At 39.2% G+C, this 20972-nt stretch overlaps 2 protein-coding genes across 11 annotated transcripts in view; one reads left to right on the plus strand and one right to left on the minus strand.

Annotated features, from left to right (window-relative positions):
• The window catches only part of AAK1 (AP2 associated kinase 1), a 171134-nt gene extending 169600 nt beyond the window's left edge, over positions 1 to 1534 (minus strand). For all 10 annotated transcript variants that reach the window (XM_019440758.2, XM_053890763.1, XM_053890760.1 and 7 more), the window contains exons 1-2: positions 1365 to 1534; positions 687 to 1078 (exon numbers count right to left, since the gene is read on the minus strand). In XM_019440758.2, the coding sequence (XP_019296303.2) occupies positions 687 to 849 (163 nt within the window). In that variant the 5' untranslated portion in view covers positions 850 to 1078; positions 1365 to 1534. The remainder of the gene's footprint in view (positions 1 to 686; positions 1079 to 1364) is intronic.
• Positions 1535 to 2197: 663 nt separating this feature from the next.
• Positions 2198 to 20972, plus strand: part of ANXA4 (annexin A4) — a 160141-nt gene continuing 141366 nt past the window's right edge. The window contains exon 1 of the mRNA XM_019440871.2: positions 2198 to 2722. The gene's annotated coding sequence lies outside the window, so the exon portion shown is untranslated. The remainder of the gene's footprint in view (positions 2723 to 20972) is intronic.

Below are 20972 nucleotides of genomic sequence, written 5' to 3' on the forward strand. Positions count from 1 at the left end.
GCTAAAAAATAAAAACTAAAACAGGAGGAAGAGGGGCCTAGTGGACTGGTTTCAAAATAACCACATTCATCTCATGTAATTTCTGTTATCTTAGCTACATCCTGGGGACCTGATTACAGTTGGGTCAGGAAACAAAACTAGTCAAATTCACCAAGAGCCTTGGCTATTAGAAAAACATATTCCCATTCTTTGAAAATCCTCTCTTCCTCCAGTGCGTGCTCATGGGAGTGGGAAAGTTGGGTAGAAGGAGAAACCCCTCTCCCTTCTTAAAGGTACTCCATCTCCACCCTTCAGCCCTCACATCAAGATTTCAAGTTTAAGGAGGATGACAAGCCCAGCACCCTACATTTGATGTGAAGCTTTACACTTTCACACATACGTTTTCCCTCTGATCCTTGTAATTCAGTGAGGCAGACAAGAATTGGCTTGCCAATTTTTAAAAAATAATAAAAGGTCACTGAGGTAAACAATTTCCAGCAACGTCCTTCCATCCCATAAGCCCTGTCACTTCCAAACCTCAGTTTTAAATTTTTCAAGGACAATGATTCACTGAGCAAGGGAAGGGGGAAGGGGGAAGGGAGGGTCAACTGGTCAAAACCCATTCATACACTGAACAACTAGAAACCAGTCTTGCTGCATCAGCACAAGATTTTAATTCACGGCGCACTGAAAGAGTCCCACCATACCTTCCGCCAACACCTCGTCCACAGTGACCTGCTGTCGCCCAATGCCAAAGACCCTTCCGATGTAGCCACTGCCCAGGCCCGAGGTGCTGCCCCCACCTCCGCTGGAGCCAGAGCCCAGGCCAGAGCCGCCCTGCTCTCGCCGGGAGTCGAAAAACTTCTTCATCTTGAGAATAGGAAGCAGTAAAGCAAAATACCGAAGGTTTCTGGATTTTTTTTTTTTTTTCTAAGAAAACAAGAGATCCAAGGATTTCTTCTCGGATTTCAGCTCGCAGAGGAGCCACCCGAATCCGGCCGTGGGGGTGGGGGCTGAGGGAGGATGCCAATAGGAATATGCGTGTCAATCGCGCCGCGGTCCCCTCCTCCTCAAGAGAGCGATTCGCGTAAGTTTAAACCTGTGATGACAGAAGAAGAGAGGATGAATCAGTAACACACTTACGAATTCAACCGCTGAGTCCTAGAGGGAGCAAAAGCCATCATCCCGGGGAAACGCTTCATGCATTTTCCTAGCGAGAAAAATTCTGGTGCTGAAATCCCGGCAGAGCGCCGGACCCCGTCCCCGCGGCTCGGAAAAAGGAAGGATCTGGCCGCCTCGGGCAGCGCCGACCCAGCCGATCACTGCCTTCCCCTCCTCCTCGGTCTCCCCGCCGCCCCGCGAGGCAGCATCCCGGCGGCACCCACTTGAGAAGGCTCGGCGGCTGGCGCCCAGCTACCAGCCCTGCAACATTGTCACGGCCGCGGGGCCGGCCTGCGACGCGGAGAGGAGGCGGCGCTGCAGCGAGAGCCGGGGCCGCGTTCGGCGCCCGCCCGCCCGCCAGCTGATCCCCGGAGCGCCCAGCGGAGACTGACCCGCCGCCCCTCCCCCGCGCGCGCTCCCGCCCGGCTCCATCCACCCAACCAGGAAGTGAACCGCCGCCGGAAGTGCCTCTCGGGACGGCGCGGCGAGGGGCCGAGGCCCTCCTATTGCTGCCGCCCGGTCGCGACAGACGAGAAGGAGTCGTGGGAGAGAAGGGGACCCAGGAGGGGGGTGTCTCAGTGTGTACAGAGTTTTGTAAAAGAACTTTTATCGCCCGATCCGCAGTGCACCATGGGAAAGGTAGTTCGGCGCAAGCCACCGGCTGGACTACAACTCCCAGGATGCCCCTGACGGAGCGAGCAAAGCGGCTGCGGTGGCCTCCTTGGCCTCGAAGGTGGTTAGTGGGGTGGTGCATTTGTGGGGATTCGGTTATTTAAACATATCCGGTAAAGAAACCGCCAAGGACTAGGAAACTGCTGTATGTTCCACCCTTTTGAAGCCATCTTATTTGCGGTTTGACCTCCCTGCACAAGGGATTCTGGGGGTTGTTGTTTCCAAACGGATCGAGAGGCTGACACCTGAAGGACGCGGCTTAACCGCTTAGCCTCTGGCCGGTCCTGCGGGGCTTACAGACGTCACCTGGGCAGAAGGTGGAAGACGAGGGGTAATCGGGAGAATTTTGCTGGCAATTGGTCCAAAGCCACAGTCGAACGCCAACTCTGAGTAGAACCTGTGCCCTTCCGCCGCCAACCTCAAAAAGCCGTTTTTGCTCCCAGATGTTGAGAGCCGCTCGGCGGTCAGCTCTGAGCTAGGCGCAGTGAGAGCGCTTAATAAGACAGTGTCTCGGCTGGGAATCTACAGGCAGGACTCAAACCGAGAAACTTAAACGTTGTGTTCAGGGCAGATTCTAGGGTACCAGCAGATCCAAGCCGTTGGCTGTGACCCCAAACTGGGGCTGGCTCGTCTGCCGACAGTGACCCTCAGTTCTTCCACGTTTGCTGATGCTGTGGGTGGGCCTTACCTTCACATATCCCCTCACACAAGAACCCAAGACTGATCTGTTGTTACTTCTTTTTCACTCAAGATTCCCTCCTTCCCTGATGCTGATTTTTACTCTGATACCGCCTGAGTGCCAAACTCCACTTGGCGGACAATGTGATTTTCATCTGCCAAATGCAGAAGACTTGGAAGGCCAGTTACTACCCTTCTACATCCCTAGATTTCCTGATGGACGGTGCTTAAGGTAGTTCCAAATCCTTGCTCCCTCCCCATCCATGATTTTTCTAACTACCCGAATATAGGTTCTTTCTCACCTCCACCTGCTCTCCCTAATTCTCCGACCGCGTTCTTGACTTGTACTTCGTCCCAGAACTTTTCAACAAGCATTTAAGGAGAGGAGAAAAGGGTACTCTGGGGGGGAGTGGAGGCCGGGGGCGGGGATGGTTCTTGTTTTCTCTAATCTGAATATTGAACTGAGCTGTGACTGGGTTGGCAGCAGCGTTGCTGTGCTTTCTCTTTTCCTTCTTCCTCTCCTCCTCCTCCTCCCCCCCCCTCTTCCTCCTCTTCCTCCTCCTCCTCCCCTTTTCAAGTAGTGCCTTTGCAGTTAAGCTTCCTGTGTAGAGACAGCATTTCTTCTTCCAGAGGGAGTCAATGTTGTCACCTCAGTTCACAAATTCATGCAGCCACCTCCAGGGTGGAATGCAGCACCTGCTAAAACATTCCCTGAAAGGAAGCCCAGGGAGCATTTCTCTGCACTTGCCTTAAAAGGCTAGATTTTGTCTTAAGGAAGTTTGGAATAGACCTTAAAATAGACGGGAAATCTCATTTGGAATTAGATTCATTGACCTCCAACTTTCTCTACATCAATTGATCTTGACTGACTTTTTAAGTTTATTTATTTATTTTGAGAGAATGAGTGAGTGTGAGGGCTCTGGAGCAGGGGAGGGGCAGAGAGATGAGAGAGAGAGATAATATTCCAAGCAGGCTCCAAGCCCAGTGTGGAGCCCAACGTGGGGCTTTATCTCACTACCGTGAGATCATGACCTGAGCCAAAATCAAGAGTCAGTTGCCCAACTGACTGAGCCACCCAGGTGCCCCTTGACTGACTTTTTTGAAGAACTTCTGTTGGTCCTAGAATCTGTTTCTATCTCACTTTTTACCTTCCTAGACATTCCTGTTACCAGACTAGGCCAGACTTAGGCAAATTCCAACTCTCACTTCTGAGATACAAAACCTTGTTTTTATCTGATAGGATTAAGGTAGCTAACAAGCAGCCATCTGGACGATTTAAGGACGTTTTTAAAGAAGCAAAATAGGGGCGCCTGGGTGGCGCAGTCGGTTAAGCGTCCGACTTCAGCCAGGTCACGATCTCGCGGCCCGTGAGTTCGAGCCCCGCGTCAGGCTCTGGGCTGATGGCTCGGAGCCTGGAGCCTGTTTCCGATTCTGTGTCTCCCTCTCTCTCTGCCCCTCCCCCGTTCATGCTCTGTCTCTCTCTGTCCCAAAAATAAATAAATAAAAAAAAAAAAAAAGCAAAATAAAGAAAAAACCATTAGAACACTGGATTTCTTGCTTTCCATTCTCTCAGAGACTACTAGCAATTATAATGATAAAACTACAGTTTTTCATCCTTTACATATAACAAGTTATTTGTTGGTAATGTTGAAATAAGGTAGTATTGTTTTACTCATTTTATTTTTTTTTTAATTTTTTTAATGTTTTTATTTATTTTTGAAGGAGAGAGAGAGACAGAGCATGAGCTGGGGAGGAGCAGAGAGAGAGGGAGACACAGAATTCGAAGCAGGCTCCAGGCTCTGAGCTGTCAGCACAGAGCCTGATGCGGGGCTGAAACTCACGAACTGGGAGATCATGACCTGAGCCAAAGCTGGACACTCAACCGGCTGAGCCACCCAGGCGCCCCTGTTATACTCATTTTATAGATGGGGGAACTGAAGCATAGAGATAAACGACATGCCCAAAGTCACACAGATAGTGACTGGCAAAGCCAGGGCTCAAACCCAAACATTTTGGCTTTAGAGCCCAGTGCTTAACTAGCTACACTGAACTGTCAACTTAGAAAGAACAACTATAAACTGATTAAAATACTTTAAAATATTTAGAAACATATTTAGAAACAGCAACAGACCAGGAAACAGGGAATCTTTGCCCTCCGTAGCTATGCCCCTAGACCACTTACATCTCTGGACCTATTTTCTCAGCCATAATACCAGTGCTGTCCTGCAACTCTTAGTAATTCTCTTGTTCCTAAGTGTAGAATAATCAGATTTTTTAAAAAATCAAAGATCAGCCACGATAATCTCAAACTCCTACCACACTTACTTTCTGTATAATTTGCCCCACCCTTCCTTGTGTTCCTTCCTATTCATCTTTTCATGTATATTGTCACCTCAAGTACTAAAAGTCAGAGAGCAGTCTTCTACTTATCTCCACTTATCTCCTCGAACACTCAATACAGTAGTTTGTATCCTTACCAGTTCTTAAATAAGCCAAGTAATTGACTTCAAATGAAATGTGACATAGAAGAGAGCAGTCTGATTAAGGTAGAAAAAATTGATTTGAAGTAGTCTGAACTAGGTAAGCTTGAACTCAGTCCAGGAGATACTATGGATAAATAATCAAAAAGAAGAGGGAAAGAGACATTACTGTGTATTTTCCATATGCTAGTTACTGTATTAAGCACTTAAAATATTATCTTGTTTAATCCTCATGTATGCATCTCTGTGAGGTAGATACTATTACCTATTATTAAAGTAGATACTATTATACTATTATCCCCAGTTTTATAGATGAATGGTGAAGATTTTATTAGTAGCAGAGGGATGTGTATGGTTTGTGAGGTTTGCAGAAAATTATTTGTTCTGTGATGTGGCTAACTCATGTCACAGTAAACCCAGTTATGGCAAATGTGTGGTGCATCCTTAGAGGAAATCAAAGGGAAGGGGACCAACATGAATTAACTACCTTAACTAAGGCCCCCACTGTGTTGGATATTTAATTATATCATATCATAATACACCTATGAGGTGTTCATTGCTTTTATTTTGTCAATGTGGAAACAGGCTCAGTGGGGTTAATGTATGTCAACTGTTGCTACATAGAGCCTATAAAGGGCAGAGGCAGAATCAAAACCTGACTCACCTCAAAACCCTCGTAATTTTCACTATACCGTGTAGCCATTCTATATTGCCAGCTTTTAGTCCAATGGAATTTATTAGAAATGCAGATTATCAGGCCCTACTCAGATCATTAACTGTTTGATTATTAAATAATGAACTAATCTAATGCATCACTTAAGGGAAAGAACCATATACATTTTTCTCCACTTTTTTTTAACATTTTTAAAAACTTTTTTAAATTTAAATGTTTGTCCTGTTCAACTGAAGTATAATTGACGTATTTATCATCGTTGTCTTTTCTCCAGCACTAAAAATGATGCACAGGGATACAGTTCTCAGAAATTCATTTTCAGCAATTCCTTAATGCTTAATATGAGAGCAGAGGGTTAAAAGTGAATAAAATATAATCCTCACTTTCAAGGGATTTCAAATATCCTGTAAAATTAAGTGTATTAAAATGATAGAGGGAACTAACTCTGGTAAGAAAGGCACAATCAGAGTAAAAACAGCTAGAATATATTTATGTAGGGACAGGGGCAGTAATCCCCTTTCACCAACCATCCAGGTGATTCTGATTCATATTCAAGTTTGAGAACCACTGTTTAGCAGAAGGGAAATTATGACAACCATCTTCCTCCTTTGAAAAGGACATTCATTGTTTTTTGTTTTCTGGTTAGAAGAGTAATTACATAATCATTGAAGAAAGTAAGTCAGCTCAGAATAAAAATCACTCAGAGATAACTGCTATTGACTTTTTTCTTTTTTTTTGTTTTGTTTGTTTTTTGTTTTTTTTTTTTTTTTTTTGCATTGACTGATTTCTCGAAGCTCAAATTTTTCAGGGACTTTTCAACATATCCAGTCCAACAGCCTATTGGAGGTCTTAATCCCCTTTCTCTTTTTAGTTGCCCTATAAATCTTTCAGCTATTCCTCCTGCTGTGTTTTGCTACTTACTGTTACTGCAGAACTTTGAATGTGCCTCCATTATAGCCCAAATCAGTTTGTACTGTCATTGTTGGTTAACCTGTTTATCCCTTCAGGATTACATTACACTCATCTTTCTTTTTTTTTTTTAGATTTTAAAAAAATGTTTATTTATTTTTGAGAGAGCGAGAGAGAGAGACAGAGTGAGAGCAGGGGAGGGGCAGAGAGAGGGAGACACAGAATCTGAAGCAGGCACCAGGCTTGAACTGTCAGCACAGAGCCCAATGTGAGACTGGAACTCATGAACCCCAAGATCACGACCTGAGCCAAAGTCAGAAGCTTAACCGACTAAGCCACCCAGGCGCCCCCACACTCATCTTTCTGTCCTAAGCAATGGACTCACACATACATAGCAGATGTTTAATAAATATTTTGAACAAATGACTTAGTAACTCAATGGAAAAAAATCTATCAAAATACTGAAATGTATTTAATGCTTCTTAGCAGCGTCCTAATTAGATTTGAGCTCTAATAGTCTAATTAACCACAGAAATGTTCTTTTAGAAGAATTTTTTCTAAAACTTTCTAGACCTGAAAGTCCACGTTTAAGATCAGTAAATCTCAGAGGATTAATAAAGAAAATGTATGGGTTATTCAATCCTCCCTAACAACATAAAAGGCACCTGAGACATTCTAGGTCACTCATGGTTCTACTTTCTCCAGCAGTTTATTTCAATGTCATTAGTTTAATATCAATTTACCTTGAATTTTCATTCTCCCCCAGCAACTACTGCATTTTTCTGCACCTCTTTCCAACAAAGTACATCAGTGCAACTGTCTATCCTTGCCATCTCTACCAATTCTCATTACTATGTCCAATAAGCAGTTCTCAGTCCCTTTTGAAAGAATTCATTTTATTTAAGGGCGCCTGGATGGCTCAGTCAGTTAAGCGGCCAACTCTTAATCTCAGATCAGGTGTTGATCTTAGGGTTGTGAGTTCAAGCTTCGTGTTAGGAATCTATGCTGGGTGTGAAGCCTACTTAAAAAAAAATAAAAATAATTTTAAAAATAAAAAATAAATAAAACTCATTTCAATTTATTTAAACAAACAGACAAAAAACCCAGTTCACCCATTTCTCCCACCCATCACCCCCTGCCTCTGGCAACCATCAATCTGTTATCTGTACCTATGAGCTTAAAATATATGTTTTTTAGATTCCACATGTAAGAAAGATCATATGGTATTTTGTTTTGTCAGACTTATTTCACTTAGCATAATGCCCTCGAGGTCCATCCATGTTGTTGCAAATGGCGAGATCTCATTCTTTTTTATGGATGAATAATATTCCATTGTATATATACCACAATTTCTTTATTCATTTTCCACTGATGGACACTTAGGTTTCCATATCTTGGCTATTGTAAATAATGCCGTAATGAACATGGGAGTGCAGATCTTTTTGAATTAGTGGTTTTGTTACCTTTGCATAAATACGCAGAGGCAAAATTGCTGGGTCATGTGGTATTTCTATTTTTAATATTTTTGAGGAACCTCCACACTATTATCCATAGTGTCTACACCAACTTACATTCCCACCAGCAGTGCATAAGTGTTCCTTTTTCTCTCCTTCCTCACCAACATTTGTTATTTCTTGTCTTTTTGATATTAATCATTCTAACAGGTGTGAGGTGATACCTCATTGTGGTTTTAATTTGCATTTCTCAGGTGATTAATAATATAGATCATCTTGGGGCATCTGGGTGGCTCAGTTAAGCATCTAACTGAGGCTCAGGTCATGATCTCATAGTTCATGAGTTTGAGTCCTGCATGGGACGAGCTTGAGCCCCACATTGGGTGAGCATGAGCCCCACTTTGGGTGAGCCCTGCTCTCTCTTTCTCCCTCCCCTCTCTTTCTTGCACCTGGAGGATTCTCTCTCTGTCTCTCTCTCTCTCTCTCCCTCCCTCCCTCCCTCCCTCCCTCTCTCCCCCCCTTCCCCTCTCCCCCTCTCTCTCCCTCTCACTCATTTGCTCCCTCTGTCTCTCTCAGGAAAAATAATAATAATAATATAGAGCATTTTTTTATGTACCTATTGGTTATCTGTATGGTGTGGGTTTTTTGGAAAAATGTTCAGATCTTCTGCCCATCTTTTAATTGGATTGTTTGAGGGTTTTTTTTCTTTTGGTTGTTGTTGTTTTTTTGATTTTTGTTTGTTTGTTTGTTTGTTTTTTGCTACTGAATTGTATGAGTTCTTTATGTTGTGGGTATTAGCCCAGTATCAGATATATGATTTTCAAATATTTTTGTCCATTCAGAAGGTTGCCTTTTCATTTTGTTGATGATTTCCTTTGCTGTGCAGAAGCTTTTTAGTTTGGTGTTTATTTTTGCTCTTGTTACTTTCGGTGTCAGATTTTTAAAAAAATCACCTCCAAGATCTATGTCAAGGAGCTTATTACCTATGTTTTCTTCTAGTTTTATGGTTTCAGGTTCAAGTCTTTAATCCATTTTGAGGTAATTTTTGTGTATGATGTAAGATAGTGTTCTAGTTTCATTCCTGCATTCTTATGCATGTTTTTCCAACACTATTTATTGAAGAGAGTTTTTTCCCCATTGCATATTCTTGGCTTCTTTGTATTATATTAATTGGCCATATGTGCATGGGTTTATTTCTGGGTTCTCTGTTCTGTTCCAGTGATATGTTTGTTTTAGCACAATACCATACTGTCTTAATTAGTGTAGTTTTGTAACATAGTTTGAAATTAGGGGGCGTGATGCTTTTGTTCTTCTTTCTCAAGATTGCTTTGGCTATTTGGGGTCTTATATGGTTCCATACAAATTTTAGGATTTTTGTTCTATTTCTGTGAAATATGCCATTGATATTTTGATAGTGATTGTCCTGAATCTGCAGATTGCTTTGAGTAGTATAAATATTTTAACAATGTTAATTCTTCTAATCCATGAGCATGGAATATCTTTCCATTTATTTCTGCTATGACATTTTGATCAATTTCCTTTTAGAATTTTTTTCTGTATATAAATACAGTTGGGTTTTGTTTGTTTTTTTTTGCCATATTGAATCCCATTGCATATTTGACATATTCTGTTTTTTCATTTAATAGTTTCTCACTTCATTATATATTCCCCAGAAACATTATTTTTAATGAATGCTTAATGATCAGTTCTTTACTATTGAATATTTGATTGTTTTATTTTCAAATTTTTACTATTTTATGTATATATTATATATATGTATTACATTTACATATTATATTATATATATTTGTATATATGTATTTAATTATGTTTCCTCCAGGAAAATTATACTGATTTGCTCTCCACTCTTTGATTCAGTTAATATATATTAAACACCTACCATGGGTTATACCCCAGAAATTTTATTGCAATGAACAAAATTCACTCCTTGACCTCAAGGAACTTTTGGTCTGAAAAGAAGACATTGAATCCTAGGTATTCCCATACCCTTGCAAAGCACTGAATTTGTACAGTTAAAAGAGAAATCTATCCCATTTTGATAGGTAGACATGGTGCTCATTGTTTTAATTGCCATTGTTTAAGTTAGTGAGCTTGGACACTTTTTCATTGACAGGGACTCTCTTTTTTTTTTTTTTTTTTTTAATGTTTATTTATTTTGAGGGAGAGAGACAGGGTGTGAGCAGGGGAGGGGCAGAGAGAGAGGGAGACACAGAATCCGAAGAAGGCTCCAGGCTCCGACTGTCAGCACAGAGCCAGATGTGGGGTTCAAACTCGCCAATCGCGAGATCATGACCTGAGCCAAAGTCGGACACTTAACGGACTGAGCCACCCAGGCACCCCAGGGACTCTCTCTTTAACTAAATTTAAGGCAAGTTCCTCTGAGTCCTCTTTTTGACTAGATCTCGACCTTGGGCTCTGTGCTTGGCCCACTTAGTCCAGATTTAGCAAGAACCCTGCTGAGTCAGTTTAGAAAAACTCCCCCACCCTTGATATCTGATCAAATTTCTCATCCCGCACTCTCCATATCTTATCACCTTGGCCTGCCTTCAGTAAGAATCCTATTGAGTCTGTCTAGCAAGAATCCCCCTAACCTTGATGTTTCTCCTCATAGTAATTTTCTATCCACTGACCCCCACCCTTGACTATAAATCTATACCTCTCCTGGTTGAATTTGGACTTGAGCTCCATCTCTCTCCCCTACTACAAAACCCTTATTGCAATAGTCCCTCCTGAATAAAATCTTCCTTACTGTCTTTGACAAGCATCATGAAAGTTTTTTCTTTAACATCATATTCATTCATCAGTTGTTTAGTTAAGTACCTGTTACATGCTAGGAGTTGGAAACATGATGATAAATAAGGTAAATGTATCCCTTCCCTTACAGAGTTTATAGTCTAATACTCATTGGATGTGTATATTTCTTCATTTTAAAATTAAATCCTTTTCCATTTTTCTATTGGAGCATTTCTTCTTAATAGTTGATTTGAAAATGTTCTTTATGTATTCAATTCAATCAGTTTACTCAATATTGAGCTCCTCCAGTGTACAAGGCACTGTTCTAGGTTTAGAGAGGATGACAGGGTACAAGATAAACAAGGTTTCTTCTTGTAAGAGAGTTTACATTGGGTCAGGGTGAGAAGAACACAATGAGCAAACAAGTCAAGGAAAATGTTAGATAGGATTGAATGCCATACAGATAATTAGACTAGGGCGATGTGATCGAGTGTCTGAATGACTACTTCAAATTGGATGTTCAACTCTTTATATATTAAAAAAAATTTTTTGTTGTTAATGTTGATTTATTTTTGAGAGAAAGAGAGACAGAGCATGAGCAGGAGAGGGGCAGAATCCCTCCCCTGAGAGAGAGGGAAACAGAATCCAAAACAGGCTCAAGGCTCTGAGCTGTCAGCATAAAGCCAGATGCAGGGCTCGAACCCACAAACCTTGAGATCATGACCTGACCTGAAGTCAGACATTTAACCAACTGAGCTACCGAGGCGCCCCTCACCTTTTTATATATTAACAACATTAATTAAAAGCCACTTCACATAAATGGGAAGCCTTTTTCCCCAATTTGATCATAGGCTTTTTTTTTTTATAAGTTAAGACTTTTTCTAGTTATAATACATAATCATTTTGTAAAATGATTGGAAATATAGAAAAGCAGAAAGAAGAAAATAAAAATAATTGATCTTATTATTCACAAGTAAACCCTACAACAGTCAGATGGATATCCTCCTGTCATTTTCAGTATGCATATAAATTACCTATGTACTTGTGTGTTAATAGTTTTGAAAAGAATATACTGCAGTACAGCCTGCTTTTTCCACCATGCAAGGACCTCTAACAGGCACTGAAAAATTTTTAAGTGATGAAATGATAAGCAAAAATAGACATGAGGTTTACATACTTAAAAAATTATAAAATTTTCAGTTTAGCTTAGATAGAGTAGGCAAGAAGATGGTTGGGCTATAAATGTTAATCAAATAAATAAATGTAAAATTTGAAGGTAAAAATTTTATCTCATTAACCACTCTATCCTCAGCACATAAAATAGTTCTAGGGAATCAGTGGTTTATTTTCATTCATTTGTACTTCTCATTCTCATGAGTATAAAAATATTCTGTCTCTTTTTTATTATATCCATTTCTCTTTCCAATTTTGTATGTTTATGTTTTCTCTCATTTAATAATTTATCAGACCAATTGTGTTTTCAAAGAAACTCGTAGATTTTTAAAAATCAACTGTGGAGAGTTTTCTATTTTCTAATTCATTATTTTCTACTTTTATATATGTTTTTCCTTTAGCTTTACTTAGCTTTATTTTGTTATGTTTCTAATTATTCAGATGGCTATTTGGTTTATTTCCTTTTTTCTTATTTCAAAATAAAACCATTATAAGCTCAAAGTTTCGTTCAATCAATATAGCTTTCATGTGTCACAGAAGTTTTCACTTGTCTCTCATCAAATAAGTTCTAGATACTCTGATGGTGCCTGGACAGTGCCTGAGCCCCACATTAGATGTAGAGATTACTTAAAAAAAAAAAATGTTAAAAAATAACACACACACACACAAGAAACCTGTGGATGTGTCTTTGTTGCCCTTACAAGTTAGAGAGAAGATACATTGGTTAACTATAGAATTCCTGAACATATTTTTTTCCTTCAAATCTTTAGAAATTTCCCCATTGTCCTCTAATGTTTATTGTTACAGAAAAGTCTAAAACCTTCCCTTTTTTTGTTCCTTTATAGTAAATTTTACTGTGGGATTCTTTATCCTTAAAATTCAAAACTTACAAGGGTAGGTCTAGGTAGCAGTTTCTTTTAATTAACCATGCCTATAGATTCAGATGTTTTTTTCTCCTTAAGGAAGTTGTGTTCTATTATATATTAAAATACAATCTTTGATTATTTGCTTTAATTTTTTTAAGTTTTTATTTATATCAAAGTTATATTTGTCATAGTTTAAAAAGTCAAAGAGTTTCCTCCGGTTTGTTGCAAAAAACAGGAGTCCCCCATTCCCTTCCCTCCTATTTCTCCCTTCCAGGAAGTAATTATTCTCACCTCTCTTGGCTGATTGTTTTGGTGTTTGTATTTAAATAATATGCCTTTATTGCCACATTTAGATTTTTTAACTTTTTGTCATAATCTATTAATTTCCCACTATGGTAGAAAATAACTTTGCTTCCTTTTTTCTCCAGCATCCACCACATTCAATTACCATTCCATGTCCATCTTGCAATATGGCTATATCATAATTATGGTTAGATTAGTAGTCCGTGTTTACATTATCATTAATAAGTAAACATTATTCACAGCTGAGCCACAGGGTATGATTACTTCTTTTCTTTTGTCATATAATGTTTTGGTTTTCCTGGAGTCAATAACTGTCTTCTTTTTTCATTTTCTTAGTTTTCTATATACTTTTTACTAATTCAACTCCAAACTCTTACCCAGCTGTCAAGATGATCATTCACTTTAGGCGTCCTATCAATTTCATCTTTCTATATATTTCTAGGAGTCTTCTGACTGCTTTAGTTTGGCCTGCTTGCCTTCTGAGCCTGATAGGCTGTTGACATCCTATGATTTTCCTTCACCATCATCTTGGGAATTCCCTTTGCCCTCCTCCTATGCTGGAACCTCTGTTTTCTGTATCCCGTGTTTTCTTCCTGCTTCATCCTCTCATTTTGATGGAGCATACCCCCAGTACCTTCTCTAGAATAGTGTACAGAAGGTAAATTTTTGGAAAAATACTATGTTTGACATGTTTTTATTCTACTCTGACATCTAATTATTTGGTTAATATACAATTCTCAGACAGAAACAATCTTTTGCAGAATTTTTAAGGCATCACTCTGTTATCTTCTAGCTTTCAGTGTTGTTCTTAGGCAGTATAAAGCCATTCTGATAACTGATTCTTTGTATGTGAATCTTCTGCTCTCTCCCTCTCTCTCTTTCTTTCTTTCTCACTGCCTATATAGGATTTTCTATTTGTCCCCAGTATTATTCTAGAAATACATATCCTGCAGTTTTGGAAATTTTTCTTAAATTATTTCACTGATGATTTTTACTCATCTCTTTTTTCCTTTTTTCTTTCTTTTTTTTTTTTAATTTTCTCCTCAATTTTCTATCTTTCTGTTTAAAAAGATTTTTTTTTGGTGGGGCACCTGGGTGGCTCAGTCAGTTAAGTGTCCAACTCTTGGTTTCAGCTCAGGTGATGATCTCATGGTTCATGATTTCGAGCCCCACATCAGTCTCTCTACCAAGAGTGAAGATCCTGCTTGGGATTCTCTCCCTCTCTCTGCCCCTCCCACACACACTCTCTCTCTCTCTCAGAATAAATAAACTTAAAAAATAAAAATATTTTTGTTTGTTTTATTTTACTTGTAGAATAAGTTCTCACCTTTACCTTCCAATTCTTCCATAGAATATTTGAGATATTTATCATATTTTTAATTTTAAGAACTCTTTCTTATTCTTTTCTTTTTTATATGATTCTGTTCTTATTTCATTAATATAATATCTCCTTGAGGATTAATGATTTTTGTTAGTTTATTTTCTTTTCCTTAGGTGGTCCCTTAGAGAAAGATCCTTGCCTTTTTCTATTTATTTAGCTGACTTGGTCTCTTTATTTCATATCAAGATTTTGCCTAACATGTGATAAACCTTGACTGTGTATTCAGATTTAAGACTGGGGATTTGATAAGCTGACTGGAAACCGAGTGCTTAGATAGGATTTGTTGACTGTAATCAACACTACAGGGTAGCTCTAAAGTTCATTTCTTTAGACCTAAGCTGGTCAGATATCCCCAGAAAAAATGCTTCTAATATACTGCCTGGAGGCAAAGACCAAGTCATCTGTGTTAGAGAACCCCGTCAGGGGAGAGACCGAGAGGAGCCAGAATGCAGCATACAGTTGCTTAATCTCAGCATCAGCGCTGTGCTTTGGTTTGTCAGAGGAGAGCGCCTCTGTTTTACTCTTCTCAGAGAAAAACTGTTAGTCTTTTACCAGGACTGGAGAGGGCAGTCGCCTGACCACTCAAATGCAGGGGGAAGATCCAGACTGCTTCTTAAACTTTCAACCAGTTCTTCCACAGGTATCTTTTACAGCCAACTCCAGAGTCTTTTGGAGACTCGGTAGTATACATAAAATTTATTGTCAGCTTTCTCCACTGCTGCCTTTGGAGGTACTCTTCCCTGGTCTGCTAAATATCTGCTACTGTTTTATTCTCTCAAAAGTTTAGTGCTGTTGTCCCCTGTACTTTTTTGTCTTGCTTTTATGGGTTTATGCCCCTAAAATCTCATATTTTCTTTGCAACAACTGTGTACATGTCAGATCTCCATTCTCTGTCCTTTTGAGTCCGTGATCTCATCTCTCATCAGTGTCATGCCTTTGTTCATTTCCTCTACTTTCTCAAGTTTGCCCAACATACCATTCAGCTTGTTATTGCTTCTAATGTAGCTTTAAATTGTACATTTTAGTTTCCTTATAGGTTCCCCTTACCTTACCTGCCTTCCTTTGATTCTTACCTACCTGACTCCCAGCTCCCCCTTTTCATGTCCATTTGTATGTTTGATCTATTATCTCCTTTTTGTGTGTGTGTCCACTTCTTTTGAATTTTTATTACAAATATAAAGTCGATGCTTTTTTAAGAAATTGCTTTTAGTAAATCTTGTTCAAAAGGTAGCCTTCTACATCTTGAGTGCTGAATTTTCCTTTTTTATGTGGTAATGGGCCATTAGCCCAACAACCTTAAGCGACTCAGAAAAAGATTAAGACTCATAATAACATTGCTTATCTAAGGATAACTAAACAGGAAAAAAAACTCTGATAGGTTTATGAAAGGATTCTACCACATAAAAAAGGAAAATTAAAAATAAAAGGAAAAAATAAAAAAGTCCAATGGGACTTTGAAGGTGAATGGTCTATGTCTAGGGAACAATAGGAAGCTACCCCTCATCCACATGGGCATTAAATCTAGGACTCTGGTCTAAATGCTTGAGCACTATTTGCCTGAATACTCATTGAACACCAACACGAAGGATGTACTCCTAGGCATCTTATTCTGACTGCTTAGAATTGTGATACTGAAAGTGTGGTCTGTATACTCGTGCCACTCCTTTAACCCTTCCTGGTGGGTCCACAATGAGATAAGCCCAGGAATTGATAATCAACACTTATAATATATACATTACACATAATTTACAATATCACCAATGTACATCACCAACACTTTGGAGATGAAAGGGGATATGATTCTGCATCCCCAGTTCTAGTATGTGGTTTTTTTCCCCCACACCACTAATTCTCTGACACCAGCTAGGTATCCTACAGTTTTACTCAATTCTGATCCTATTTACCTACAGATAGCATCGGGTCCCACAGGTTATGGGCTCAGTCCTACAAGACTGCCCACCCCTTCAGATGCCAGTCACAAGCCGGGTTGACCCCTGTGCATATGACTGACTGGTTATAAATCGGAGGTTACAAAGACCCCCCCCTCCTTGGGTTCCATTAGTATGTTAGATGGGCTCACAGAACTCAGAGAAACATTTTACTTTCAAGATCACCATTTATCATAAAAGGATATAACTCCAGAATAGTGAGATGGAAAAGATGTGTAGGGCAAGGTACATGGGAAGGGGCACAGAGCTTCCATGCTCTCTCAGAGTCGTTCTCATGGCATCTCCACATGTTTACCAATATACAATCTCTCTAAAGCCCGTCCAATTGGGTTTTTATGGAGGCTTTATTACATAGGCATGATTGATTAAATCATTGGCCAATGGCAATTATTCAACCTCTGGCCCTGAGCCTATCCCAGGAGGTAAGGGGAGGAGGGTACTGAAAATCCCAACCTTTCAGTCACATGGTTGGTTCCCCTGGCAACCAGCCCCAGTCTTTAGGTGCTTTCCAAAAGTCACGTTACTGACCTAAACTCAGGTGTGGTTGAAAAGGAGTTGTTAGGAATAAAGACACCTTTATCACTCCTATCACTTTGGAAATTCCAAGGGTTTTAGGAGCTCTGTGGCAGAAGCAGGGATGAAACCCAAATACATATTTCTTATTATAAACCACAGTATCACAGGGGACAATTAATACTTATGCCAGAACAGTAGATATCATTTGTGCTTTCCACACAAACTAGAATATGGTTTCTTCATCCTTAGATTTTACTAGTGGTGGAGCCCTGTGGACACACCTATCAAATGACCTCCTGAGTCTGTCTTTTCCTGAGTGTAATATACCCTAATTCCAAAATGCCAGACCCCACACACTGATAATATAGCTCCACAATTACACTTAAACCCCTTGTGCCTACCACTTCCTAAACCATTCCTGGAAACTGACTTGATTGGACACTGGGCCTTGCCCACTGGACCCAAGGAGAGATTTTCTCCAGTGACTGTCTTTCCCCAAGAGGTATCTTTGAGGCTCTAGTCCTTAGCCATACCTCAATGAGGAGTCTTAATATATCATTCAAGGTCATGACCTTTGAATAAACCATTGAATGCTGCATTGACCTCAATTCAAGTGCTTCTCAGAAAATATTTTCCAAATAGTTCCTTTTGGACTTGGTATAACAAGAGAGCAGATTAGACCATGTTGAAATCTATAGTCTTTCAGCTGGGCCTCTGCTAGGAATATCTGTGAAATATCATGCAGTACTTGGGAATTATTACAATGTTCTTCAAATGTTTTCACTGCCATGATCACTAATTTCATTTATTTATTTATTTTTTTAACATTTATTCATTTTTTAAAAAATTTACATCCAAGTTAGTTAGCATATAGTACAACAGTGATCCCAGGAGTAGATTCCTTAATGCCTCTTACCCATTTAGCCCATCCCCCCTCCTACAACCCCTCCAGTAACCCTCTGTTTTTCTCCATATTTATGAGTCTCTTGTTTTGTCCCCCTCCCTGTTTTTATATTCTTTTTGTTTCCCTTCCCTTATGTTCATCTGTTTTGTCTCTTAAAGTCCTCATATGAGTGAAGTCATATATTTGTCTTTCTCTGACTAATTTCACTTAGCATAATACCCTCCAGTTCCATCCATGTAGTTGCAAATGGCAAGATTTCACTCTTTCGGATTACCAAGTAATACTCTATTGTATATATATATATATATATATATATATACCACTTCTTTATCCATTCATCCATCGATGGACATTTGGGCTCTTTCCATACTTTGGCTATTGTTGATAACGCTGCTATAAACATTGGGGTGCATGTGTCCCTTCGAAACAGCACACCTGTATCCCTTGGATAAATGCCTAGTAGTACAACTGCTGGGTTGTAGGGTAGTTCTAGTTTTCGTTTTTTGAGGAACCTGCATACTGTTTTCCAGAGTGGCTGCACCAGTTTGCATTCCCACCAGCAGTGCGAAAGAGATCCTCTTCCTCCGCATCCTCACCAACATCTGTTGTTGCCTGCGTTGTTATGTTAGCCATTCTGACAGGTGTGAGGTGGTATCTCCTTGTGGTTTTGATTTGTATTTCCCTGATGATGAGTGATGTTGAGCATTTTTTCACGTGTCAGTTGGCCATCTCGATGTTTTCTTTGGAGAAGTGTCTATTCATGTCTTTGGCCCATTTCTTCACTAGATTATTTGTTCTTCGGGTGTTGAGTTTATAAGTTCTTTATAGATTTTGGATACTAATCCTTTATCTCATATGTCATTGGTAGATATCTTCTCCCATTCCATCAGTTGCCTTTTAGTTTTGCTGATTGTTTCCTTCACTGTGCAGAAGGCTTTTCATTTTGATGAGGTCCCAATAATTCATTTTTGCTTTTGTTTCCCTTGCCTCTGGGGACATGTTGAGTGAGAAATTGCTGTGGCCGAGGTCAAAGAGATTTTTACCTGCTTTCTCCTCGAGGATTTTGTTGGCTTCCTGTCTTACAGTTAGGTCTTTCATCCAGTTTGATTTTATTTTTGTGTGTGATGTAAGAAAGTGGTCCAGGTTCATTTTCTGCATGTCGCTGTCCAGTTTTCCCAGCACCATTTGCTGAAGAGACTGTCTTTGTGCCATTGGGTATTCTTTCCTGCCTTGTCTGTGGGTCCATTTCTGGGTTCTCTGTTCTGTTCCAGTGATCTGAGTGTCTGTTCTTGTGCCAGTACCATACTGTCTTGATGATAACAGCTTTGTAACACAGCTTGAAGTCTGAGATTGTGATGCCTCTAGCCTCAGTTTTCTTTTTCAAGGTTGCTTTGGCTATTAAGGATCTTTTCTGGTTCTATACAAATTTTAGGATTGTTTGTTCTAGCTCTGTGAAGAATGCTGGTGTTATTTTGATAGGGGTTGCATAAAATCACCTTTTTTGCACCAAAGATGTCTTCAAGAATTATTTCTTGGGCTCTGGAAATCCCCCACCACCACTCCAAAACCCCATCAGTTATATTTCACTACAGCAAAATAAACTTAAGTTTTTAATCTCTTATAAGTTGAAATCTCTTAAGTGTTAAAAAATTCTTCTGGGGGCACCTGGGTGGCTCAGTCGGTTGAGCGGCCGGCTTCGGCTCAGGTCATGATCTCACAGTCCGTGAGTTCGAGCCCTGCGTCAGGCTCTGTGCTGACAGCTTAGAGCCTGGAGCCTGTTTCAGATTCTGTGTCTCCCTCTCTCTGACCCTCCCCCGTTCATGCTCTGTCTGTCTCTGTCTCAAAAATAAATAAACGTTAAAAAAATTAAAAAAAAAAATTCTTCTGGTTGGCTTTTCTGTTTATGATGACAATTATTAGCTTATACAATTGGTTAAAACAACAAATGTAATACAAATTTTAGTAATTTGATAAAAAGCAAAAATGGGAATGCACTTCTTCACAGAGTAAATGGGCTTTTTAAAATTTAGTTCATTAATTCCATCAGTTCTATGCCTGTTCTTTATTTTTAAGATGCAAGCCCTGGGGAAAATTTTTTTTCTTTTTTTTTTTGAGTAGGCTCCACACTGGGGCTTGGACTCATGACCCTGAGATCAAGACCTGAGCTGAGATCAAGAGCTGGACACTTAACCAACTGAACCACCCAGGTTCCCCAGAAAAATTTTGTAAATACATAAATGGATGAGACTTGAAGAAATTTTCCTTTAGCCCTATCACTTATTTCTTTGCATTCCTGAGATATTCACACACACAAAATTCAAAGGGATCTACTCTCAAAAATTACTTCTAACAATATATCAACTTTAACTTAATTAGTTCTCTTAAAATTTGACCAAAAGCAGAAAAATAGAAATTATCACTTATAGAAATTTGTTATTCAGTCATTGGAGCCACTTTCTTCCTCCACTTGTGGGAAATAAATAAAAAAGATTTTACCAAGATTTAGCACAGTACTGCTATTTCTTTCCCTTAGACATACCTTGTTTAACCTAATATTCTCAAAAAGTGTTAAGAAAATGGAAGTAATGTTAATTTCTTTTTTTTCTCTATCCAGAAGTAATATTAATTTCAAAGTACCTTTGCCAATATAATATTTCTTAATAAAATGCTATTTTCATAAGGTGATTTAAATATATTTTTGTTAAAACCATGGATATAAATTTTACTCATTTAATTTATGAAAATATTTGTCACATAATCTAACTAGTGAACTCAGTCCTCTTTGTCAAACCACCAGGTAAGTCAGACTTACTTTGTGAGTCAAGTCTAGCTTCCTTTTTTCCCCAACTTTATTTTCAATACAAATATGTGTTTAAATGTATCAAAAAAGATTATAAAACATTGAGAAGTAAATTATAGATAGTATCTAACAATATTACTAAAAGTAATCAAGTTTTAAATAATATAGGTCTACTATAGCTGGCTTTCCATTTTAGGTTAAAACAAGGTGAAAAGAATACACTACTTCTTTGTTACTATTTTGAAATAATGAACTAAAATGTGTAGCTAAAGTTATAAGTAAGTCTAGTTAACTAACTAGAATTTAAAGTAAAATTTTAA

This window comes from Panthera pardus, unplaced genomic scaffold (assembly GCF_024362965.1).
Source record: "Panthera pardus isolate Hobbes unplaced genomic scaffold, ASM2436296v1 HiC_scaffold_25, whole genome shotgun sequence".
Lineage (NCBI taxonomy): Eukaryota > Metazoa > Chordata > Mammalia > Carnivora > Felidae > Panthera > Panthera pardus.